The following is a 25,631-nucleotide window of genomic DNA, read 5'->3' on the forward strand; positions in this document are numbered from 1 at the left end:
TTTCCATGATAATAATGGTGATGTTTATTATTTACTATTTTAAGAAAATTAACGAAAATGCTAATAATAGCACTAACTTTAAACTAATTTACTTTTAAAAGAATACTAAATTCACTTAACTGAAAGGTATTAATACGTTTTTCGCTGTTAAATTTTCCTGGCTTTCGAATAAAAAGAAAAAAAAGTACAATAAGTGCCATAATTTTTCAATTAGAGCTGGTACTAGTGAAAATGAGATAAAAATATCCAAGTTGAATAACCCAAAATCATGAAAATAAGAAAAGGTAAGTGTATCATGTCAAAGAACGAACTAAGCAGCTCATCAAGACTAACAATCTGAATTATTAAAATGATGAGGTTAACTATTAGGATTTTCAAGAAATGAACGAAAAATCGTTTAAAATTGTTTAATTTTCAATAAATTACTTTGAAAAGGCTACTTAAACTCATTAGCTGAAACATGTGAGGGCATCACTCAATGCGAAATTTTCTCACCTTTCGAATGGAACTAAAACATTTAAAATACAAAGTATACTTTTTGAGTTAGGGGTATTTTAAGGCAAATAAGTTTTTTACACAAAAAGTTCAATAACTCTGTAACGGTTGAGATTTGATGGTATGTGTAGAACAATTTTTCTCTCCAAATATGGCTGTCTATCACCCCCCGAGAGATTCTTAACCATGAACCAAACACCCTGTGTGTGTATATATATATATATATATATATATATATATATATATATATATATATATATATATATATATATATATATATATATATATATATATATATATATATATATATATATATATATATATATATATATATATATATATATATATATATATATATATATATATATATATATATATATATATATATATATATATATATATATATATATATATATATATATATATATATATATATATATATATATATATATATATATATATATATATATATATATATATATATATATATATATATATATATATATATATATATATATATGTCTTTTTTTACAATGAAGAAGACCTTTGCGTCCTAGCCCAGTACACGTGCTATTGGTAGGTGTCCAAGCTACCGCACGGGGTGTACTGGGGGCGCGTCGGGCTCGAATGGTGACGCTGCCATTAATACCGACTAAACTCCATTGGGCTCCGCCATCGTCCCCCAAGGAACTACCTCTCGGTATTGCTTCTGGGGGATGGCTGTACTTAATGTACTCATTCACTCTCACTCACGCGTTCATACGTCCTGTATGAGGCTTACTTGGGTGCTCTCTCTATCGCACCTTGATTCACTCTCTAACACTCCACATGAGGCTGACTTGTGTGCTCACCTTTTTCATTCCTTGCTAGGCTTACTTTTGTGCTAGCCTCTACCATACCATGTGAGGCTGACTTTTGTGCTCACCCTTAACATGCCGTGTGACTGACTTGGATGCTCACCCTTTCACTCCTCTGCCACGCCATGAGGCATCGATAGCTAAGTCCCAACATACTACGCTACGACCCTCCCGTCTTGGCATGAGGCAGTCCACTTATACGCCTATACACTCACTCTTCTGTCTTGCTTCGGGGTGGCTGGGTTTACCCCTTACGCGGTTGCCAGTCGCTGCGCCAAACCTGCCTCGGCATGAACAGACCATTCACTCCCTTTTTTGCGCTTGACCTTTTTCGCTCCAGCTAACCAATCACTAGTTAGCCGTGCCCGTCGTCTGTTGCTCGGTTCGCCAGATTACCTGTAGCCTACAGGCAATCTGGGTGGTAGCAGCCGAGACTGCGTTCCACTTCTCCACCGATTGACACATCCGCTGAATAAAGGTATCAGGGGTTGTGTCCCAGCCACAGACGTCAAGCATTGCTCTTCTTTCGACGCAGAACCGAGGACATACGAACAGTATGTGTTCGGCAGTTTCGTCTACACCTGGGCAGTCCGGGCAGGCTGGGACCTCCGCGTGCCCAAACCTGTGGAGGTACTGTCTGAAACAGCCATGGCCTGACAGGAATTGTGTCAGGTGGAAGTGAACTTCCCCATGGGGTCTTCCCACCCAGATCGATATGCTAGGTATCAGCCGGTGGGTCCACCTACCTTTCGAGGAGTTGTCCCACTCACGCTGCCATCTGGCGACCGGTGACCTCGGTGCGCTCGCGGGCTCCTCTATTTCCACGTAGCTCGAAACACTCCTCATCTTCCCGAATGACCAGCCCGACTGGCATCATGCTCGCTATCACGCAGGATGCATCGTGTGATACCATGCGGTAGGCAGATATCACTCTGAGGTACATCACGCGGTAGGTGCTCTCCAGTTTCTGTAGGTAACTGGTTACCCTCAGTGCTCTTGACCATGACGGGCCGCCGTACCTGAGGATAGATACGGCAACGCCTTCCAGTAACCTACGTCTACTGGCGCACACCGACGCTCTCTTGCATGTATAGTCGACGTGGCTGCCGAAGGTCAGCTTGTCTATACTGACTCCGAGAGACTTCAGACTTCGCTGTGAAGTGATCGCGACTTCTCCCACATGGATAACTGCATGTTGTGCTGACTTGCGGTTGTTGACGATAACTACCTCCGTCTTATGATGAGCGAGCTACAGGCCTCTCGCGCTCATCCATTCCTCCACCGTGTTGATCGCGTGTTCTGCAGTTAGTTCTACCTCAGGGATTGACTCCCCGTAGACCTCCAAGGTTACGTCGTCGGCAAAGCCGACGATCTTGACCCCAGGAGGGAACTTCAGTCTCAGAACCCGTTCATACATGAGGTTCCATAGCACCGGGCCTAGCATCGAACCCTGCGGGACTCCGGCGGTAATCGGAACCCTTTTCTGACCGGCATCGGTCTCGTATAGCAGTACGCGGTTCTGGAAGTAACTTTCCAGGATCCGGCACAGACCCACCGGTAGGCTAAGCCGGTGTAACGAGAGCGCGATGGCATCCCAGCTTGCGCTGTTGAATGCGTTCTTCACGTCAAGTGCCACTAACGCACAGTATTGAATACCTCGTCTTTTTCGTTGGATCGCTATCTCGGCAGTATTTATCACTGAGTTGAGAGCGTCCACTGTGGACTTACCCTTCCGAAAGCCAAACTGGTTGCTTGACAGACCGTCCGTACCTTCTGCGTACGGGGTTAGCCTGTTGAGGATAATCCTCTCAAACAATTTGCCAGTCGTGTCGATCAGACAGATTGGTCTGTACGCCGATGGGTCGCCTGGCGGTTTCCCGGGCTTCGGCAACAGCACCAATTTCTGCCTTTTCCATCTATCGGGGAAACGGCACTCGTCAAGGCATCTCTGCATAGCTAGCCTGAACATGTTCGGGTTCGCTATGATCGCTGCCTTGAGAGCGTTGTTTGGAACTCCATCCATTTATATGTGTGTCTATATTGTCCTTTATATTCTCACAGCATATCAAAACCGGATCCTACGTTAGAAATATCACATTGGTTATTAATAAAACCTGCATAAAATCTACGATTAGAAACAGTTTTCATGGATTCAATATGAGATAAACTTATCTTTTTGATTTAATAATTTTAAACGAGATTTTCGAGCTGCATATACTGCCTTCTCATTGTGCTTATAAAAAAACCTAAAAACCGCTGCCTGCAAATAAATCAATCCATTTGTCGCTTTGTCTGTGCAGTAGAAGCAAAATATTGTGTTCCAACCTAGGGGCAGATCACTTATGATGCATTTTGAAAAATCAGCGAAATTAAATGCATTTCTTTCCATCAAAATAGAAATTTAAAATGTATTTTGCGTTGCGTGCAATGTATTTTGCGTTGCGTGTAAGATGTCAAAACCCTACAAAAAACTAGCCCTATATTCAACACAACGTCGAACAAAGCGGATCAGCGTAGGACGATTGTTAAACAAACTTTTGTGCGAGGGAGTGTAAAGTTGATGAAAAAATGGAAATTAAATGCATTTTTTCTAATTTGATGCAAATTTGTTATACATTCCTAGAGGGATCTGCCCCTAAGTTCCAACCAACTATGTTGAAAAACATGAGTGAATATTACAATCAGAATGTGGCCAATTGTGGTTAAACCGTTTTTTTTATTTCGATTATAAAGGTTTTAACCTTAAGGTCATTCGCCCCTTCGGGTTAGAAAAATCTCTTATGAAAAATTTCTAACCCTATTTGCGGGATCGGGACTCGAACCCAGGTGCGCTGCGTACAAGGCAATCGATTTACCAACTACGCTACGCCCACCCCCAGGTCAAAGTATATTTCTGTTTACTTTTCGAAACGATCCTTAAGATCTATTTTTAAAAGTACAAATAGAGCTAAAGATAGCCAATGTTTACACCCTACAATTTCACCATGTTAGACATAGCGTGCTGATTATGTTCCAGATCATCAATCAAGCAGAAGCGTTTGTGTCGCGAAACGAAATATATCCGCTCACTGTTAAAATAAAAATTCTAAATACCCCCGGGGATTGGAGGTATTATTTCTGCTGTTGTAGCACCTGTATCCTTCCTGAGGTACAGAATGCTCTATTTTAATTGTTCTGTATCGTTACCCAAGTAACCATAAGCACTAATTTAAAACTCTAGATAAGCTATAAGTTCGCATTTCCATTGCTAACTAGCCGTATACAAGTACGTTTAATGCTTCAATGCACCTAAAATGTAAAGTATTGAGTGTAGCACTATATCGACATAGGGTAAAGCGCCAATTTCACCGTACTAAGGAGGGTGCCTCTTTAATTCATTGAATACTCGGCCTACAATCGATGGAATGCGTACAAATTGGCATCAACAGCTTTGCTTCGTTATTAAAAACTAAGATAACAATACAAAGGATCTGAAACAAGTGGAATTATCGTGTTTGAGCGCAACGAAAACTCGAATCGATTGGCCCTATTATTGAACTACCATTTCACTCAATGCGTTGAACAAAGATGACAGACGCTGTTCTTACCAACGGCTTCAAATGGTTAGGGTGATAATAGAAACATGACGAAAATAGGCTTATCACCCTACATAACGTTCATCCTGCTAAAAAGCTTTTGAAGATAAATGCTATGAAGCTTTCATAGAAAACTTTAAGTGCTAATTGAAAATCTTCTTATAGTGCTTTAAGACATTTAACAATAACAAATATAGAGGAGAGTGGGTACACTTGATCCCACTTTTGTTTTTTTCTCATAACTTTTCAATGAAATAAAAATTTAAATAGCAAAATTCTCCATTTTGTAGTCAACGTGTGGTAACTTGATCCCCTGCCTACTAGGGCTAAAGGAACAAGGCACACTAATAGACACGAATGTTCAGCTAATCACCTGTCCTGACAAATTTAATCACACGTGCCTAAGATACAGCAGATTGGGGTAAAATTTCCTGAACCACGCAAAAATGATAGAATTTTGGAAGGAACCACGCGTAAAAATATCTTTTGAAATATAAAGTTTAAAAAAACGCGTATTGTTTCGCGAATTACAAGAGATTTCAATAAGTCAATACCTCAATCTGTAGCTCTAGATTTTTCCCATACCCATACAAACCTACCCTTAATTAGGTTTCTGCAAGGAGCCAAAACGTTTCAAAAATCATCATTTTTTGCGAGGTAAAATATGAATATTCTACATTATATCGATTACAATTCAATGCTGCTCCACCGCCTAGGAAAAAAAAATTCCACTCGCGAAGGTAAATTGCATGCGAAGGATTTAATGGAAACATATTAGAAAACGATTTTTATTATTTATTTTCGACCCACGGCTCCTTTCAGTTCATGCAACGATCCGTGTCAAATAAACGAAATGGAAAAAAATCTATTCCTTCCAAAGCCCTTTCAGGAAATGAAACAGAATTGAATTTCATCAAGTCAGACCAGAGTTAGAGAGATTTCGAAATTTTAACCTATTTCTGTGAAACTATCCTCAATGCCCACTTTACCCCCACTTCCCGTTAAAGAAAGAAGCTGATTTTAGTCCATCCCACATATGGCCTGTGTCAACATTCTGAAAGTCACGCAAATGGCTCACTGACCGAGCAGCCGCAGCAGTTATCTGAACAGAATCGAAAATAAAATGTTATTTGCGTACCGCTGATAAATTTTTATGAAGAAATTACAAACGGTGTGGGAAACACTGCATGTTTCGTTTTCAATTTTTTCGGTTCAATCTTAAAATTAGTAAATAATATATTGTTTGTTTGTTTAACAAAAAGTTTAATGCTCTTTTTTTCAACAGGTGGCAATATGTGATAACCTGGAACTGCCATTCCGTGAAGAATCGTTCGACGCCGTTCTCTCGCTGGCAGTGGTACATCACTTCGCGACAACCGAACGACGTGTCGGGGCTATACGCGAACTTGCTAGGATTTTGCGTATCGGAGGCCGAGTCATCATCACAGTTTGGGCCCTGGAACAGCGACACCGACGATTCGAATCACAAGACGTACTGGTTCCCTGGCAGCCACCGCGCTCGAAAAATGCAGCCATTTCGGACGAAGAAGACGACGATGACTTTTTACCACCGTACCACGCGTATACGGAAGATTCGACCAACTCGAGTCGCTCGGCTGGCGATGGAGACAGTTCTAGTTTATCCTCGTCATCACCGGGTGAAACGTGCTATAGCTTCGTTAGGCGAGCTATACAGGTGCGTTAGTAGGAAGGAAGTAGCCTATAGAAGCGTACCTAACACATCAATGCAATATAAAAATTGAAAGTTTAAAAAAGAGATCTGACTAATTAATTCTTTGTAAATTATCTACGGTTTTAAAGAAACTAAAGAGATTTTTTACGCATTGGGCTAATGTAAACTGTAGCACTAGCCAAAAATAACTGTAGGGACTTTCATGAAAATAGTAGTATCTTTTCTGATCGAATGTAAATTTCCTACTGTTCGTATTTTTCGTATATAAACCCATAGCTCCTAGAATTGTGAAATTCTAATCAAACCTATCTTATGCTGTATCATTATCAATCACAGAAACTGGCTGGCAGTAAGAAGAGCCCATGGTTCCTGGAATCGTGGAGTTCGCGGGAGACGAAACAAGACAGCAGTCTGGACTACGAGGATGCCAAGGATCTTCCAATCGAGCTGAGACGACTGGAGGACTTCGACGATCTACCGGAGCCACCGCTGTCTGCCGGTCTTAAAAGCCGGAGCTTAGGTAGTATATTAAATCCACCACCAAAAACCATAGTTAGATCACGTTCAAGTGTACCAAGTTTAGGTGCTCAAATACCTGAATCGAAAGCAACGCCTGCTGAGCCATCAGCATCCCGAAGACCAAAACTAGTTAAACAAAAACAATCATTATGTGATGATATTGATTACAAGCTGAGCGAATCGGCGGAAGCCTACCAGGAGCACATATTACGTAACGAGTCGCGAATTCAGCTGCTAAGAAAGCAAAGCTCATTGAACGAAGAGCTCATGACGGAGAGTCGGTTGCGCGATAAAGAGCGAATCCGAAAACGAATACAGAAACAGATGTCTTTGAATGAATCGTTTCTTTGTCGGTCATTGTTCACCAAACGACTACAGGTGATCAAGGAAGGATTCACGACGAAGCTGAAGACTTCAACCGGTAGTTTGGAGCGAGTGACTAAGAATGGATTTGTCAAGATAATGCAGAACATCAAAGCAACCGCTCAAGCCCACCACAGTAACAATCACGCGCACAATCGATCGTACGACTCGTACGTTCCTGGCTATTCGCCTCATGGTCACGACGGTCGTCCTGGAGGGCATCACCTGTCTAGGAACAACTCCATGAATAACCACGGCAGCAGCAGTGGCAACAACGCTGACAAACTCTGCGGAATGGGCACCAGCCAAGATGACTCGAAACCCCGTCGTCATTCGCGGGAAAGTGGTTCGGGTAAGTTGACCAGTCGACGGTCCGTTATCCGTTTATTTTCATACACTATTTTCAAAACAAATTTTTCTTGTATTTTCTCTCTCTGGTATATCAAAAACCGAAAAAAAACTTCCTTCTTCTCTTTACGAATTGTTTCCACCGCCACACCATCCATCCTTCTGCCATTGGTAATGTTCATCTGTTTCATTTCGACAGAGAGTTTTCGTTCCACTTTCATTAAACGTCAACGTTTCGCGGGTACATATACCGTATATTGTTTTCAAATATCTAATAGCTGGTTAAACGCTTGGTTCTCAAAAAAATGTTTAGCAATTGTCGTGAACAGTATTCCTTAACTTTCTAAGTGGATCGATAATGATTTGATTTTATCTGTTCTGAAGGTCCCTTATATAGCAGTATCAATTCTGTATTACATAGTAGAAAGCCCTTCAACCATCTGATAGCATGAACTGTAGACAGATATTATTTGCTTATATTGAACCCGCTTAATAGGCATGAACATTTAATAGTTCAGATAAACATCATTTTTTTAACCCGATAAAAAGAAAAACATCTATCGGATATTATTAACTTTGGTTCGATGATAAGGTTTTTTGATTTTATAAGAGTTTCGAACAAAATATTAACGTTCGCCGTATATTTCACATCTTCATTCTGATTCAGGATAACATAAGACAAGAAAAACTCATAGAAAGAGATCAACGGAGACTAAATTATGAATGAACTGCAGCCTAACAATACCCGGGCAAACGCCGTTCATCTCTTGCGACGAAATGTTTCTAGATCTAGACTAAACGCATCCTACATTTTTCTTTGCACCCAAAATCTCAAATGACAATTAACCCTTTCATGCCCAACTTTCATGTAGGGTTCCAGAACTATTTTTCCTTGAAACGGTGGGGTCAAGAAACACGAAAAGCCTTTTTGCATAAAGATAGGTGATTTCCTCGCAGTGCTAGGAGCTGCTCATTTTTTACCTTCCTATACTCAATACAATTCTCCTAGAATATTTGCAATAGTCCAATTGCGTAGAAAATGTAGCCAAAGACAGTCTAAATTGATAAGTTTTATCAGTTTTCAATAATATTGCAACATAAAGAAGATATATGAAAAATTAATTTTCAGTCGTCAACGTAAACTGTCCCTGGCAGCACTGCTCCATTGGAATCCACACAGACTAATTGCAATAACTTCAGTTCTAGAGCCGATCTTTGTAACTGTTAATACTCAAATGAAAGGCAATAGTTACAGTTATAAGTCTTAATTGTTTTGGTGAGAAAACCTTGTCTCAATCAAAAGTTATAGCTGTTAAAAAACGTTGTTGTCCACAAACAACATGGGCATGAATGGGTTAAGCAACATGTCAATAGGCTCACTGTTCAACATTTACACTCTGGACTAAAGTGGTGCTTATGATGATACAAGGGACCATGTCATATTTTAGGAACTGTGTTGATTACTAAGGCCTGTTCAATTTAGAATTAAATGGATGGTTTATTCATCGGTTAATCTTTCATCCAGATTCATTAGCACGTTCAAAAGTTGTGAACGTTAGAACGCAAGAGAAGTGAAAAAATCTGCCCTCTCACGTTGAAAAACCAACGTTGTAGGGATGAAAAGTTCTCAAATTTCGAAATTCATGCTTAAACGTTTCCACAAAACTATCCCATTAAATCATTAAGACAGTCTATAACCATTCTGATATTTTCGAGCGTTATTCTGACAAATTGTTCAATGCGTACTGTACCGTTCGACAAAATTCTGTGAAGAAGATAAATAGTGTCCCACATAAAATTGCATCACGAAGGGAACGCTGTAGAAAATTGCATAGTAGACCGATCCTTTTCAAACTTTCAGACAATAAAATATAACCCATCTGTAAGCTTTTGGCATATTTATTTCAATCAACTATAATACCATAACCGTACGCTTACCTCTTTCGCTTAACTCCAATCATTAGTTTCTGTACAACATCTGGTTGCAGCTTCTTCTGTGCGGAAACCCTCTTGTTCTTCATGTCTTCCTCAGATTTGACCTCCTTGGGATGCTTCCGTAGTATCTGTTTCATAATTGCCCAGTATATTTCGATGGGCCTTAGTTCCGGTGTGTTGACGAGTTTTATGTCCTTGGGTACGAAAGTGACCCCGTTCACTTCGTACCAATCCAGGACAACATTTGAATAGTGGCATGATGCTAAATCCGTAGAGCCTACGTGTTACTTCAACAGCGAAAGCAGACGCTTCTGTAGACATTCCTTGAGGTAGATACCCCCATTTCAGTCCCGGTAGTCACGAAGGGCGCACTCCTTTTGCCACATGAACAGATTGCTTGCAAAATCATGTACTAATTGGCAAACTTTGAAAGTTTCATCTTCCTCACTTTCTCCGGAACATCAAACTTGTTCTGGGCGGTTAATAACAGTGGCCCTGGAAGCTGCTGGAAGTTTGCCTTGATTCAGGTCTCATCATTCATGATGAGACAATGAAACTTTGTCAGCATCTGGGTGTACACTGCACAGTTTCCAAGCCCGTGACTTTCCCATCATATTTTGCCGCACGATTTGGAACCTTCGGCACATTGTACGTATGCGGTCCCTCCCGGTCCTTGGTTCTCTGAACGAAAGACTTGGTCAGATTCAACTTTTTGGCCACATCCCTGACCGAAGCATTGGGATTCCGCTTAAACGCTTTCACTACACGCTTGTGATTCTGATGATCACTAATAGGATATCCATTCTGACCGCATTTCTTCTTCCGTTCGATGCTCAGAGTTTGGTAGTAACGTTTATCACATGACTCACAGTAGACTGCACGATTCCGATGTTTTCCGATGTCCCGATGAGAGAGTTGAGAATAATCAATTCGCGACGTTGATTTTCGAATGACGCCATTTTTTCCAATTTTCGAAAAACTGACAGCGATAAAAATAGAGTGTAATCGATACACTCTAAACTACTTCTACATAAATTTTCAAGAGAAAATACCCAATAGGATATTTTCTACAGCGTTTTTTGCACCAATTTGATGTGCGACACCACCTCAGATTTTTAGATTTTTATAGGTACACAATCTGTACGGTACAAATTATTGCGAAAAAGTACAGATTAATACAAGCTTTTGACAAGCTAAAATATAAAATGGCTCCTAACAACTTGAGCTTGATCTTGTGCGACCACCTCTGGCTGCTACTCCGTTATCGATCTGGACTAGCTGAAGTTGCACAGAGAAACAGTAGATAATTATGCTTGGGAGTAGCGAAACATCTTTTCAACGTGCAACTCCTGGTAATCCTAAAGTATTGATCAATACCGGCGCCGGCCAGGCCCGAATGTAGATCGCGGAAGGAAAGGGAAGGAATGGTTAGTCCGATACTTGCTTTTGCTAGAGGCCGTATATACTACTGCGCACTCCACAAGTATCACAGGAGGAGGATACTTTTGTTAGTAAGAGTATAGAAGTTGGATCACTTCTTCTTTACCGACGCCAGAGAGGTCACATCACTATCTGGACTAGATATCGATCCACCAAAACTCATAGACCGGCGACCAACTGCTAAAACCTGTTTTGTCTATCGTGTAAACATTCAAAATAGTATCTATCGTTTCCGATACTCTTCGTTTACTGCAAGGCCCCTTTTTAGATTGTTAAGTATAAGATAAAGAGTACATTTTCAGCGCAGGTTTGGAGGTCGAATTAAGAAGTAGTTTTACGTGTTTAAGTACTACTATTTAATGGCTCTGCTGTTATCTCATTTGAAATTTATCTATAACACGAATTATTTCACTTAGCAACACGAAAATTATAAAGCGTTCGACAGTCTGTTCCAAGAATATATGAAATTTTGAATCTTGTCCTATTGAGTAGAATGCTGAACAAAACACGTGTAGTATGTGCAGCTTTTGTATGTCGCTCAACCGCTTTGAATACCATTGTTCGTTGCGCTTCAGCTACAGTGTATATTTCAAGCATACGTGATTAGATGTTAGTAGATTAGCTTTTTTTGAGAACCACTGATAGCTTTTCGCTTACTCCAGCGTACCACTAATATCGATTTTTCTTTTCTTTATTTCGCCTCGGCGGTGCGCCATCACAGACTCCTCCAAGGATAGCAGTTTACAAAGTGACACTAGCATCGAGTCCGAAGATAGTTTCGCATCTGTAATCTACATTCCAAAAGCGGACGCGCAGCAGCAGAACAACGGCACTGTTGACGGTTTCTGTCCCGGTGCATCGCGCATACCTTCAGGGCCAACATCCCCACTGGTAATGCCCTGCCCGACACCGGCCCATTCTCCAGCGCCACCACGCACCATGCTAAACTCCGTCAACGGAAAAAGCTGTGTTGGCGAGCTCAGCAAATTTACATTCGAAGATGCTTCACTGTTGCACAAAATGGGCGAAGCTTCAGCATCATCACCATCATCATCTGTACAAAGCACATCTAGTACTAATAACAAATTACTTAAATCCCCGCCTTCAAATGCTTTTGCTTGTACAAATTCAACGACTCCATTCGCCTCCAGCAGCAGTAGTACCAGCTTAGTCTCGACTAGCAACAGTAACCACGGCAACGGCAGCACTTCGACGACGACAGCTAAGCCGCTTGTTCCGAAAATTACACGCCAACAAATCAAGGATATGCCACCTATACCGAAGTTCAGGAAAAGTGGCAACTATCCCATACTTCGGAGGCAGTCCTCCACTAGCACGTCGGCTCCTGTAGTGCCAAAATTATTATCACTAGAGCTGTTCAACCCAGAAACGGATGACCTCGACAGTGACTCCAGTGAACCATCATCTCCGGATTCAATCGATAGTGTGATAAGCGCCTTGCGACCATCAATATCGCCTCAACCGGCCACCGTACAGCCGACCAACCAGATAGTGGGAACCACTATTCCTCCACTGGTTGAAGCAGCTGCTGTCGTAGCTCACAAACTGGAAGATGCCGTTGAGTTAGTGATACGAGAGAGCGAAATCAAACCTAAACTAATCAATGGGCTGTCGGATTCTCACAGCCGTATCCACGATCCAGATCCCGACGATACATCTTGTCGGCAGCATTTGGTAGATTTTGCTGAAAAACTGAGCGCTCAACTGCTCAAAGAACTAGATAGTGAAAAGAACCGCGACGAAGACAGCTTCGATTACGACGACGATGTGTTCAATGACACCAAGTTCAAGAATAAACAAACACTATCACTTGCTGACGCACAGCCGTACTTGAAAAAGCTAAACGGAGACCTGCGAGATCTCAATCAGCTGCGAGCGGAGCTCAGAGAGCGAAGACTCATGCTAGCAAATCTCAGCCACCTTGGATCGAGTGGTTTAGGTGGAAGCAACGATTCACTTGGCCACAGCTACGGATCGTCGATGACTCCCATTATTCAGGAAGAATCCGATGATGACGAAGAGTTGATTGAGTTGGAGCATGATGACTTTGACAGCTGCTATGGATCACGAGGAACCAAAACAAACCATACCAAGAGCGACGAGTTCGTTATTATTCCTGAGCTGGACGAGGACGATACAGAAATGACTAATGACACAGCTTTATTGATACAGGAAGAGGATAGCTCGGAGGAGCATCTTCAAAACATTGATATAGAACATCTAAACACTAGCAACAGTAACAATAATAATACGAATGATAGTCATTTATCTACCAGTAGACATAGTTTACCCCTCAAAACGATCAATCTGAGCTCTACTCAGCTAGGTGTACATAATGAGAACTCAAGAAAACAAACTGAAACTGAAGGCCACTCGAGCAAGATCAACAACGGCAGTCAATGTACATCAAGCCAGCGAAGCGCGACTCACGGAACTACTTTAGTGGGAGGGGCCAAGGATACTAGCAGTAATAAGAAAATGCCTAGTACTAACAAGTCATCGATCGAATCTCATACCAGTGTCGACTCGTGGGCGCACTCGAATAGTTCAGCCTCGCTGGACAGTCCCTCGGTGGGAGGTTCGGCAACCCATCATCGCTATTACCACGTGTTCCGCGAGGGTGAGCTGGATGCACTGATCAACCATCACGTGACCAGTTTGCACATTGTTTCGTCCTACTACGAACGGGCTTCGTGGTGTGTAGTAGCGGAAAAGGTACAAGTCTGGACCATTTAAATTGCTACTTCTTGCAACTTATTAACGGAAACTCTTCGGCCAATTTTTTTAACTGGTAACATTTCCGATAGATTCAGGGTGTCCGATGTACAAACCAGATCTATTATTTGCTTCACCATTCCATGACTTGGGATTATGTTATCAGACTCTCACATCCTCAGTTATTGTTATCATCCGAAACTATTTATCGTCTTGTTTTTCTTTACTGGGTATCTGTTAAAATGTTCGCAAATCGTTTGACGCATTGAATAACAACAACTTTCTCCTTCGTCAAATGATTGCTAGTTTTCAGTGTTGGGAAGAAAAGTGTTTAACTTCATTACTGATATTTGATTGACCACGTAAAACCCATTAAAATAGTTTAAAAATTACTATTGACAGGAAACACCACAGTTAAGATCCCGCTAAACATTGTTGAAGAGCCCATTTGTTCAAAATAATTTTCTTTGGGAGATAATCAGTTTGATGACCGTAGGAGGTATTGGTTCCATCGGAATCGCAAACATCCTTCAACAAGGTTTGAGTTTTTTCTTAAAGGCCGTTACTAGCGACCAAAATGATTTTAAATAAGAAGAAATTTGACAAAACTTTTTTTCTGAAAATCACTGCTGCGTCTACCAAAAATGCACGTATGTATTGTCAAGTAGGAGCAGATATGCCTATCGACCATCTACTTTTACTTCTTTGCAATTGTTTCACGGGGGTAGGCGTTAGCTGTTCATGTAACCTTACCAGTGGCGGATCCAGAAAAAGAATTCGAGAGGAGTCTGAAATTTCGGTTTTAAAATGAACATTGTACAATTCGTAATCAGAGATGCCATTATGCCATTTTTTTTCTGGCACAGCCAGAGTTTTTGGAAGCTTCCAGACAAAAAGACAAACCTCTCATTCTGCCAGATTTTTAAACTTTAGAAGCTGCAACACACACATTTTGGAAAATTGGGTGAAAATTTTACAAAAATCTATTGATACAGGTTCTATGAAAACTAAAATGTATTCCAAATTTCGATGACTTTGAGGTCGCTGTCAAGTGCCAGATTTTGCCAGACATTTTTAGTTGGACCGCCAGATTTTCTTTGCAAAATAGTGACAACCCTGTTCGTAATACATAATAAACTTATTTAATGAATATAAGTTTTGTCAGTCAAATTTGGTTTTGGGATGATTTTAAGCTTGAAACTAATATAAACTTGAAACTAATTTAAAAATTTTCAACAAGTACAAAAAATTCGGAGGAGATCCGGACCCCCAGGACCCTCCCCCTGAATCCGCCACTGAGCCTTACCTCGATATTGTCATTTTCCATAAAACGAGAATTTTAATTTCAACATTGCCACTTTCAACCTACTGCATTGAATAGTAATAGCACTAAAATATTTCATTTCGTAAAGACTCGGACGTATGGAACAAAATTTGAAGTCAACCATCGCGGAATTGGGTCGAAGCCGCGCATTTTTCAACTTCACTAAGGACGACAAGAATAAATATTATGTTTTTTTGTTCCTAACACAATATCTACTAATTATTTTTTACTTTGCTCGTTTGTAGCTCCCACTTGAAAGAAGTAGAAGATTGACTAAGAGTTCTCCTTTGTTCTATAGACAATGCACACAAGATAAAAGCAACTGTTTTATCATTCGCTTTGCGCTGGCTCGGGCAGTAGCAGGAAGCACACTGATATTATTCGTGGTTGAAAATAGAATGGTTCTGAATGAGGAGTTATTTTTTTTCCTGAAAATTATTGCTGCGATTGTCAAAAATTCACGAAACACATAACTGGATAGTCAAATTATCCCGGAAACCATGCCAATCTGGACCTCTCGTTGCACACTCAGGAGCAAGGATGTTTCTTTGTCTTACGTTGTAGTCCTCAATAAGAACGACCCTATTCATGCTCCCCGTCCTGTTGCCCCACCATGTCCTGCCGAGAATTAGATTAGGGTATTCTGCGGTGATGAGCTTTATCTACCGCCAAATGAAAAATGATATATTGGCTTAAATGGCACGTTCCTCATATGTAGTAGGGGATTTGTACCTTGCCGTGTCTTCTCATCATTTCTTGATCGGAAGGAAGGGAGGAAGTCGATTTGGAATGGTGAGAAAAATAACACCACAAAAACGAACAGAACGCAAGTTAAACTCGCAAGTAGTTCAAATTGCCTGCGAGTAAGCCTAAAGCTCTTTACTACATTGGATAAGGAACTCTACTATGTCTTTAGTTTCCCAGTTTGTAGATTTAGGATTACAATATGTTACAACATTAAGGGTGACATCAAGATGATCGAAAAACATATACTATTCTGAAAGCCCCCTCTCCTCCCACATTGTGCTGAATGTCAAAGTAAGCTCAAATGCCAAATTTCGCATCATTCGAAGAATTTTTAATCCCCGCCTTTGTTTCAAGTTGGGATAAAAAGAAAAGAAATACATTAAATGTTATAACTTTTGAAATAACCCCCGGAAAATTATCGGTAATACTTTTTTTAAAGGAAACAACCTTAGGAAACAAAATTTGACTGGAATTATGTTGTTTCTCGACAAATATGAGAAGTTTGGCTTTTGCGATGTACCTTGTTGAACGCGGGAGATCCCCAGGAAAATGGAAGATTTGTTATTTTTAAAATTCAGAAACTTTTTTTTACATTTAGTCTCGAAACTGCAATGCTTAATTTCCCCTAAACGCGGATTTAGTGATTGGACCTAATCTCATCAGCAGCGTCTTAGGCATTAGGTTTACACCAAATACAAAAACAAACGACACGCCTTGTGTAAACACCTGCACAACCAGTGTTGCCACAATTAAATCTGTACCGGGAGTTGAAAAATCTTTCCTATCTGTACTCTGCTATAGAAAAATCTGTACCGGATTCTGTACCGAAACAATAACAAGGTTGTTTAGAAAAAATCATTTTTCTTATACATATTTTTCATTTGGGGAAATCAAACCAGAAATTTTGACTCTTCTCTTTCACAATAAACCTCTTCACTCCTATGTGTTTTGCTCCCATGTGTGCATTCTACTCCATGGCCGCACACCTCAAAGAGTAGAAATAAAGAGGCTCTTTAGTGTGCATCATGGTCCCATGCGCACGGAAGCAGAGAAGACAACCAAAAAACATTAAAACGTTCTTCCGATCAATCTTTATCTGAATCTGAATAGTTTGATTCCCCTTCCTCCCTGTTTGCCAGTGAGGGGAGGCACAAAAAAGTGGCTCTTCAAGGTGACTCAATGTGCGAAATTTTGCATCTCTTGGTGCACAGCTCTTTCTCTTTTTCGTTTTCAAGTTTCTCTTTGGGCGGGTGATCTCCACATCGCAGTGTTCTTGTGCCGCTCTTCTTTTGTGTTTCGCTCTTTGTGCACATTATGCGATGCATCTCAAGGTTAAATTATTTTACTCTTCTGTCATCTAAAAAAATCTGTACCAATCTGTACTTTTTTACAAAAATCTGTAATCTGTACCGTACAGAATCTGTACCAAAAACGCTTCAAAAATCTGTACACTCAAAAAAAAGTAAACGTTATGCCTATTGATTTTACACATAGATTTTTGCAATTAACGGAGGCATATAGACACTATTTGCTGGCACATAAACCTAATGTGTGTATTTACAAGAAATATTAATCTTACATTCACATTTCATAACTATTAGGCACATAAAACCCCATTCTATAACAATATGCACATATAACTTATGTGTGTGCATACATAGTTTATACAGTTGACACATAGAAGGTATGTGTGCGCGTGATAACAATAGCATTCCTTTTTCATATGAATTTTAAGCGGTTTGAGGCAAATAGATTTAACGTTTGGATTTTTTTCAGTGTACCTTTCTAGATAAATCTGTACTTGTGGCATCACTGTGCACAACTGACATTACAGGAAGAGCAGAAGCGCAAGTGATAAGCAAAATCCGTTTTTTGTTAGTGAGCTAACGCAAAGCACTATGCTTAATTTCTCCCAAAAATGAAAGTCGGATAAATCCAATATACAAACAAAGACCAGCACGGAAAATGGTGCATTATGCAATTCTAGTTTGTTTTTGATCCGGAAATAATAGGGATCTTTAATTTGGAAAAATTGTGCCAGTTTTTCATATTTATTGGTAGCGGGTGTCCTTACGAGTACACTCATATCATTCTTAAACCTTAATTATTCTTTTATGATTTTTAAATTTAAAAAAACCAAATTAAACTCAACCAGCAAACTGACAGTTGCCCTACTAAATGACGCATCTGCAAATATCTCGTTCGCCTCATTGTTAACCGGGACAGCACCCCACACAGCATGATCTGGTACTTTGTCAATCCGCTAGCAACCTGCCATCTCAAGTTTCATCTGCAAACTATGGTAGATCTGATAAGGCAACCTATAGGGTCGTGCAAGTCGCATGGGTTTGGATGTGTTATTGTCCTAAAAGGAAACAAACTAAAAAATGTTTTTTTCAATAGTTTCGGGCCAAAAAATTGAAAAAGGGCTGAGATATTAACTCACGGTACTAATCTGCATCAGAATATGCCTTAACCCGCACACCCCTAAAGATCCCTATTGAATGACTGCGCTGCATCGAAATAATGAATGATGAAGCGAACAACCGAAACATCACCTTGAACGCAGTAGGACATGAAGTGGAATTTTACAGGCACGTCTACTAATTTACTGCCAGAACATCTTATTTTTGGTAACTTTAGCAAAAAAACAATTGTTCGTTCGTAAACAACCACCACCACGGAAACTGCATTGAAAAACCAAAGAGATTTTAGATATGCCTCACTCTTAATACTGTCACTAGGGTTACCAAACAGATATGTCCTCTTCAAATTTATTAGAATGTAAAAATCGGATGCATTGGGCGAAAAAATTGGAAAGAGATAAGTATAAGTATCGCTTACAAAAGTCTCGATCAAAAAAAAATTCAAGGATGGACCTCCAGTATAAAAAGCGATTCGAAATAAATAATTCATACGCAGGTAACTTCGTATAACGACACTATCAAGGTGAAAAGTTGGATGCAGAAAAGTACTTTGTAAGAACCGGATATATTTTTCCATTTTTTTTTTCATTTTTTATTTTGATTATGTAGTTACATTTTCTTTTTTTTACATTTTAAGGGCATTCAATTAGCTAGAGTTTACTGAGTAGGGAAAGTTATGAAAATTTAGAGCCATAGTACTCAAGTGAGAGCAAGGATGTGAAGTATTCTGGTTGCAGTTGAAAATCGAGATATTGAACTTGCGCCTTTCTGGTCATTAGAACAGGCTTAATATCTTACGGGCTTAACTTTTGTCTTCTGCTGATGTGGGACGAGCTTAGGCTCTGACTTGAGTGCTATGGCTTTGGCTAGCTAATTGAATGTCGTTAAAGTATATTTTTACAGCTTCTATCTAGCGGCAGATCACCTGTGATGTAATTTAAAAAATCAACAAAATTAAATGCATTTACTTCACATCAAAATAGAAATGAAAACTGCATTTTGCGCTGCCTGTAAAACGTCAAATTCCTGCAAGAAACTACACTGAAAAAACTAAACACGTTTACATCATGTGGAAATGTAAAGGTTTATCCAGCTGTGTTGGTATTGTGCTGTTTTGACGTTTGAATTGGGAGGAAAACAAATCGTACGCACGGCGAATTGGGAGGAAAACAAACCGCTTCTGGGTTTAAGGGGAGAGCGGTAGTATACAAATATCAGATCTCAGTGTGCGTATTTTAAACGTCAGATATTGAATTATTTCAATCCTCAAACACATGAAGTGCACACGATTACCATTTCAATATCCATTCGAGAGTGGAAATATGGTTTTCAAATGGAATTCATGCAAACATTGTGTGAAAAGCACATCAACATCTGAAGAAATATACCATTGACTAAAATTTCCAAATAAATTAATGTTAACGTGAATATCACTTCGTTTTACTTATAGATTTAACTGGCAGTAGAATCGGTGAAATCAATTGATTTACATGCTTATCGTGCGAAAGTCATGTGGAAAGTTCATACTTTACGACTCAACAACATGGTAATCAACATTCAATGAAAAAAATATGTCAAATTCACGTGGAATTTGTTTGAATATAATTTGAAAGACCACATGAAATGCGTTTTAATTGTATTCCATGTGAAATTCGGCGGAAAATCATTTGTTTTGCTGTTTAACGTGAAACGATCATGAAAGTGATGTTTAATTTCTTATGGTTTTATCATGTGAATTTTTTTAGTGTAGCTCTACATCCAACAACGTTTGTTGACGGCGCCAGTGGTTGAGTGGTGAGCGTGATCGCCGCTCACCTAGTTAGTCGGGGTACAATCCCAGCGGAGGTCGGTGAGATTTTTTGTTCAGCGAATTTTGACAGTTTTGAATTGCTGTAATTTCAGCGAAATATTTTTTGCTGGAAGTATTGCTAATATTTCAGCAAGGCAAAATTTTGCTGATATTCGGCAATCAAAATGTAAGTGTGTAAGGTCACGCCTTCCTTCGGAAGGGAAGTAAAGCCATTGGTCCCCGGTACATGAGTTGATGGGTAGTCCAGTAGATACAGAACACTAGATTAGGATTGTCGCTGGCATCAGTGGTAGGAACATCATTGTTTTGATTCCGGGATATACCTGTCAAATGGGCCAAATAAAAAGAAGCAAAAAAATAATCCTCTATCGTCGTTTCATAGCGACTAATCATTTTTGTTTCTTTTAGCCAGCAAAACAATGGCCATTCTTGTCTAATGTGTTTTCACTAATTAGAATTCACAAATTGTCTAAACATGTACTGAATTTTGATAAATTTTTATTTCCTTGTGCGGTATATACAAACTCTTTCATTTCATAACAATAACAGTCGAAAATTTACACCGCGAAAATTCGTTATATTGAATATATTGATTTCACACATAATTTTTTGCAATTTGTAGTAGCAGATAAAAATTACCTATCACGCATAGATATCATTGGAAAATTAATGAAATTATAATAGTATGCCACATAGAAATTTGTTACATATCAGATATCACATCATTTTTCTGTTTGCCTCTCGTTTATTCTGTTGCAAACTTTATGCATTGGACGTTTTCGGTCTTGAATGCATAAAAATCGCAGCAGAATAAACGAGACTGAAATGAAAAATAGGCAAACTCAATTTGAAGTTCACTAAACGGTTTGTGGTTAAAAGCAGGCCATATTTTTCTGCGTGTACCAAAAGCGCGGACCAAAGACTTTTACTAGAGAAACTTTCGATACTTTGACAGATATATACCGGAAGCAAAACAAACATGTTCCGAGGCGAAAATAATGGGAACACCAGCGACAATTCTAATCTAGTGTTCTGTATCTACTGGTAGTCCAGATAGTGGGAGTTCATCTCTCTGGCGTGCTTGGCCTCGTAGCGGAAATAGGCCGACGGAAAACTAGATCTAGAAGAAGAACAACGCTGGTTGCACAAATTTTCCGGCGAGGCAGTGCAATGTTGTTGCAAAAATGGAAATGAAATGCTTTTTTTTAAATTGAATGCAAATTTATTATACATCCCTAGAGTGATCTGCCCCTAGGTTTTTACAATGATGTTTTTTTTTTTCAAACAACATCGAAAAGTTGTTGATTTTGATCGTTCACTTAATGTATCGTTGATGATGGGTGCTTAACTCTGATCTTTTGTTGTGGTAATGGTGGAGCAGATTATGATGGTTAAACATGGACCCCTAAATGTGAACGATACCCGCAAAATGCAGTGTAATTACCCCAATACATTCTGTAAAAATTGATGGCCAACTTTGAATGGGAAAGTCGTGCAAAAATTAGCTTTACATTATTCGAATAAATTTACATCGAGTTGATCTACTTTGACGTGTCCAATGCTAAGTTAGAACCCCAGAAATGTACAAGTCTTCTGATCTGTGACATAAACTCAAAAGAAGTTAGCAACCAATTTGAACAATTAATGTAAACATTAATAAACTAGAACAAAATAATTACGACTAAGCGAGAAAAAGGCTCTAAACTGTATTATTTATGTCTCTGTGATTCATATATTACAATAAAAGGTAAATAGCTATAGGTGAATAAAAAACGAGAAGTAAGTTTATTATAATTCACAAAAACAACAGAACAAAATCCAATTATATTTCATTTGGTCGAAAACGAAACGAACACGAGAGCACGACGAATTATACATTATTAGGATTGAATCGGGTAATTCTATCATTTATACTTATTAGAGACTATGAAGCATGTGTGTCCAAACTATTTCTAAGGACACACGTGAAACGGCGATAGCAAAACTTATTGTTGATATTGAGACAGGACATTTTTCAAAGCATACATACAAACACACATACTGAACAAAGTGATATAAAGTAATATTTAAACATTATGCCATAACTCTCTATGCAAATATTTAATGTTCTTTTGCTGCCTCATGGTTCCTAACAGAAGTTGTACTTTCTTTTAATCTACTTCTAATCAAAAGTTTCATATATTTATACATTTGTTTAGTTAAGGCACTATAGCATTATACACATGCTACAATTAGCACGTCAGTTCGCACCTTCAAAATACCATGGAGAAGTTGTTCCTGTTACTAGGATTGATTTTAGACTTTAATCCTGGCACCTGGCTTCTCATTACTTTTGAAGGCAAAATCCACCTTAATGGACTTAGTGAACCGCAAAGGCTCTCAACGTATTTTATAAAACCAAATTACTTAGTCTTTTGCAGTGTTGCTAATATGACATTTGTGCACAGTTTTTCTTTCTATTACGAACCCCCAATAGAAATACTTCCGCTCACTGGCATGTTTTTCAATTTATTTACGGTCAAGTATCGACTGTATAAGTGTGCGCTGTGGGAGCGGACATTTAGGAACTGATAGTGGTCTATCATAAAGGATGACAAATTTGACCGAAAATTGATTGCCAATTAACAAATATACAAAGAGTTTGAGATATCCGATCAATAATACAAAAATTCTGCGTTTGTGTTGATGTAATTTGGTGACTAAATTATTTTCAACTCTAAGGGACCGATGACATGTTTATGCGGAAAGCAGTGCAGTTGCGATGAGCGAATCGTACGCGTCATAACTGTCTAAAAAGCGTGCGTGTAGAATGTATAGTCCTGTCATAATAAAAGCAGAACCAAGTGTCGCCGAACACAGCAAGTACCATATGAAGTGCTCAGTCATGTTCACAGACGCTTCCTTTTCCGCGCCAGCATGTCAAAGATCTCAGCTCATTTCATAGCGTTAATTTCTTTTTCAGTATTCAAACTAGCGTTAGAGGTATTGACGAAAACTTATATTATGCAAACAATATTCCCATGGTGGATGTTACTAAAAAGGTCCGGATTTTCATCTTCGCAGTCGTTTGATTTTATTAATTAAACTGGATATTGCTATTGTGGTCAATCGAAAATGATTTTTGTTGCATTTGTTCAATATTTGTAAGAAACATAATCTTTTCGCCTGCCCTTTAAGGGTAAATCAAAAAACAAACCATACACAACAAACTACACTTTTATAGATAAGATTCTAACTTATGTTCGCCGAATACGCTCTCTTCATCTCCCGCTATTTTTTCGACCATACTACTCTCTCAACTTAAAATAATCAACTAACTTAATCATAAGTAACAACAGCAAAACGAACTACAAAACAACAAGAAACATACAAATCAGTTGAAACAAATGCACACAGATAAATTAAAAGAAGAAAACATAGACAATGACAACATCAAACAACATAGTGATCACTGCTAGAACAATTAAGTAAAAATAAACAAACAAACAAACATTCATATCAGAAAATAATCGAAATCAGTTACATTCAAATGCTAGGTTTAACAATCTTTGAAATAAATGTGATTTTAGAAATATTTTCGAGGTGTCAAACTGTTTAAATGTGCAAATTCCATGCCACCTATGATCTTTTGAGTGATAAAAACAAACTGTGAAAAGCAATCAGGTTAAACTGACAATTAGCGCGTCAGCCTGACGTAACTTCACCTTTAAATGTTCCACGCCGTGCAAAGGTTCATTGCAGTACATTTTGCATGATTAATGTTTCAAAAGGCGAGTAAAACGTTTTCTCCCAGCATGTTGTCGGTGATTTTGCGAAACAGATAAAAAACAACGATGCAACCTTTCTAACTCGTATGTTCCTTAAACAGGCGAACCTGCCCCCGGGCAGAATTGAAGATATGACTTTTCTCCAGATGCATAGCACAAAATGTGAACACACTAATAACTGTCAGATGCAGCTAGATCAAACCAACAGTATTTCCCCGTGTGTTTGTCGTTAAAAACAATGAACGAACCACGTTGCGCAATCATTTTCGTTTTGTGAGGTAGACACACACACAATATACCTAGATAAACAAATGCTAAGTTTTATATGCAAACATCGAAAGATCAACCATTAAAAACCTTCAGTCAGATCTTTCACGTGAGGTTTTTATTATTGGCATTTTGTTTTATTTTTAAATTGAAAAGAAAAATTTCACCAGGCTATACAAATCGCGTTCTGTACAAATACAATAAAAATAGATAAAACGAATTGAGAATAAATGGATTTACAAAACTTCACAAACAAGTAATACAATTCTTACAAGCAACCCAGAATATCATTAAATAATCCATTGCCATAAAGCATAACTACGAACTATTGAGAGTCAACTAACACAAACAGATCATCCCAAATATTAGGTCAGAATGTTTATCTATTCTTTGTAACATCGGATAGCATCAGCAAACCGCGAGACAGGAAGTAAATGGACGGCAAACGAACGCCTATTGTACCACTTTCAACAAAATATATGAATAATGTTAATACAGTCTAAAAAATAAAAATTATTATAAAAACTGATCTACTTTTTGTTAATACCTCGAACTGAGTAATATGGAGCAATTATCACAGCCCTGACATGCTGAATTTTTCAACGTATAATATCTATCTGGGTACCTCAGTGCCATACGTAACCATAAGCATTTAGCTATTGTATTTTACTGATTATATATTAGAACAGTTTTTTTCCGAAAAACCTGTGGAAACATTCAAATAAAAATACATTTCAAATCAGCATCGCACTCAATTTGGCATACGTGAATCGTCATTGAATCCCAGGTCCGTATACCGATTGCTTAAAGCCATCGAAACTAACTGTTTCGCTTTTGAAGCTAGCGTCAATCCGACGCTAGCTTAGTCCTGTCACTATGTTAGTGTCGGTTTCTGATGAGACGAAGTCGAAACGCAAATTCCATAACCAATTTAGTTATTGGTTTTATTCTCTTATCGCCCAAAAATGATTTTAAACAACTTTCTCCTCGATGCAGAAAAAAAGTTTTTCTCCACAAAAGCGAAACGTGGCGCAGTCTAGGAGCAGATCACTCTACGAATGTATATCAAATTTGTATCAAATTAGCAAAAATGCATTTCATTTCCATTTTTTCATCAACTTTGTACTCCCTCGCAGAAAAGTCTATTAAACAAACGTCCTACGCTGATCCACTTTGTTCGACATTTTGTTGTTGCGTTGTAATAGATTTTCATGTGAAATTCGAAAGGAAATCATTTGATTTGCTTTTCAATATGCGAGTTCACTTGCAAATAATGTTAAATTTCATTTGGTTTTATAGTGTGAATTTTTATCAGTGTATGATCAGATG

At 38.8% G+C, this 25,631-nt stretch overlaps 1 protein-coding gene across 7 annotated transcripts in view; it reads left to right on the forward strand.

Moving 5' to 3' along the window:
- LOC131683645 (serine-rich adhesin for platelets) overlaps positions 1-24,831 on the forward strand; it is a 69,684-nt gene extending 44,853 nt beyond the window's left edge. For 4 of the 7 annotated variants that reach the window (XM_058965787.1, XM_058965790.1, XM_058965789.1 and 1 more), the window contains exons 4-6: positions 6,213-6,623; positions 6,957-8,091; positions 11,947-24,831. In XM_058965787.1, coding sequence (XP_058821770.1) covers positions 6,213-6,623; positions 6,957-8,091; positions 11,947-13,982 — 3,582 coding nt within the window. In that variant the 3' untranslated portion in view covers positions 13,983-24,831. The remainder of the gene's footprint in view (positions 1-6,212; positions 6,624-6,956; positions 8,092-11,946) is intronic. The other 3 variants (XM_058965792.1, XM_058965793.1, XM_058965794.1) reach the window with 3 other exon arrangements.
- Positions 24,832-25,631: the final 800 nt, after the last annotated feature.

Source organism: Topomyia yanbarensis, chromosome 2 (assembly GCF_030247195.1).
Source record: "Topomyia yanbarensis strain Yona2022 chromosome 2, ASM3024719v1, whole genome shotgun sequence".
Taxonomy (NCBI): domain Eukaryota; kingdom Metazoa; phylum Arthropoda; class Insecta; order Diptera; family Culicidae; genus Topomyia; species Topomyia yanbarensis.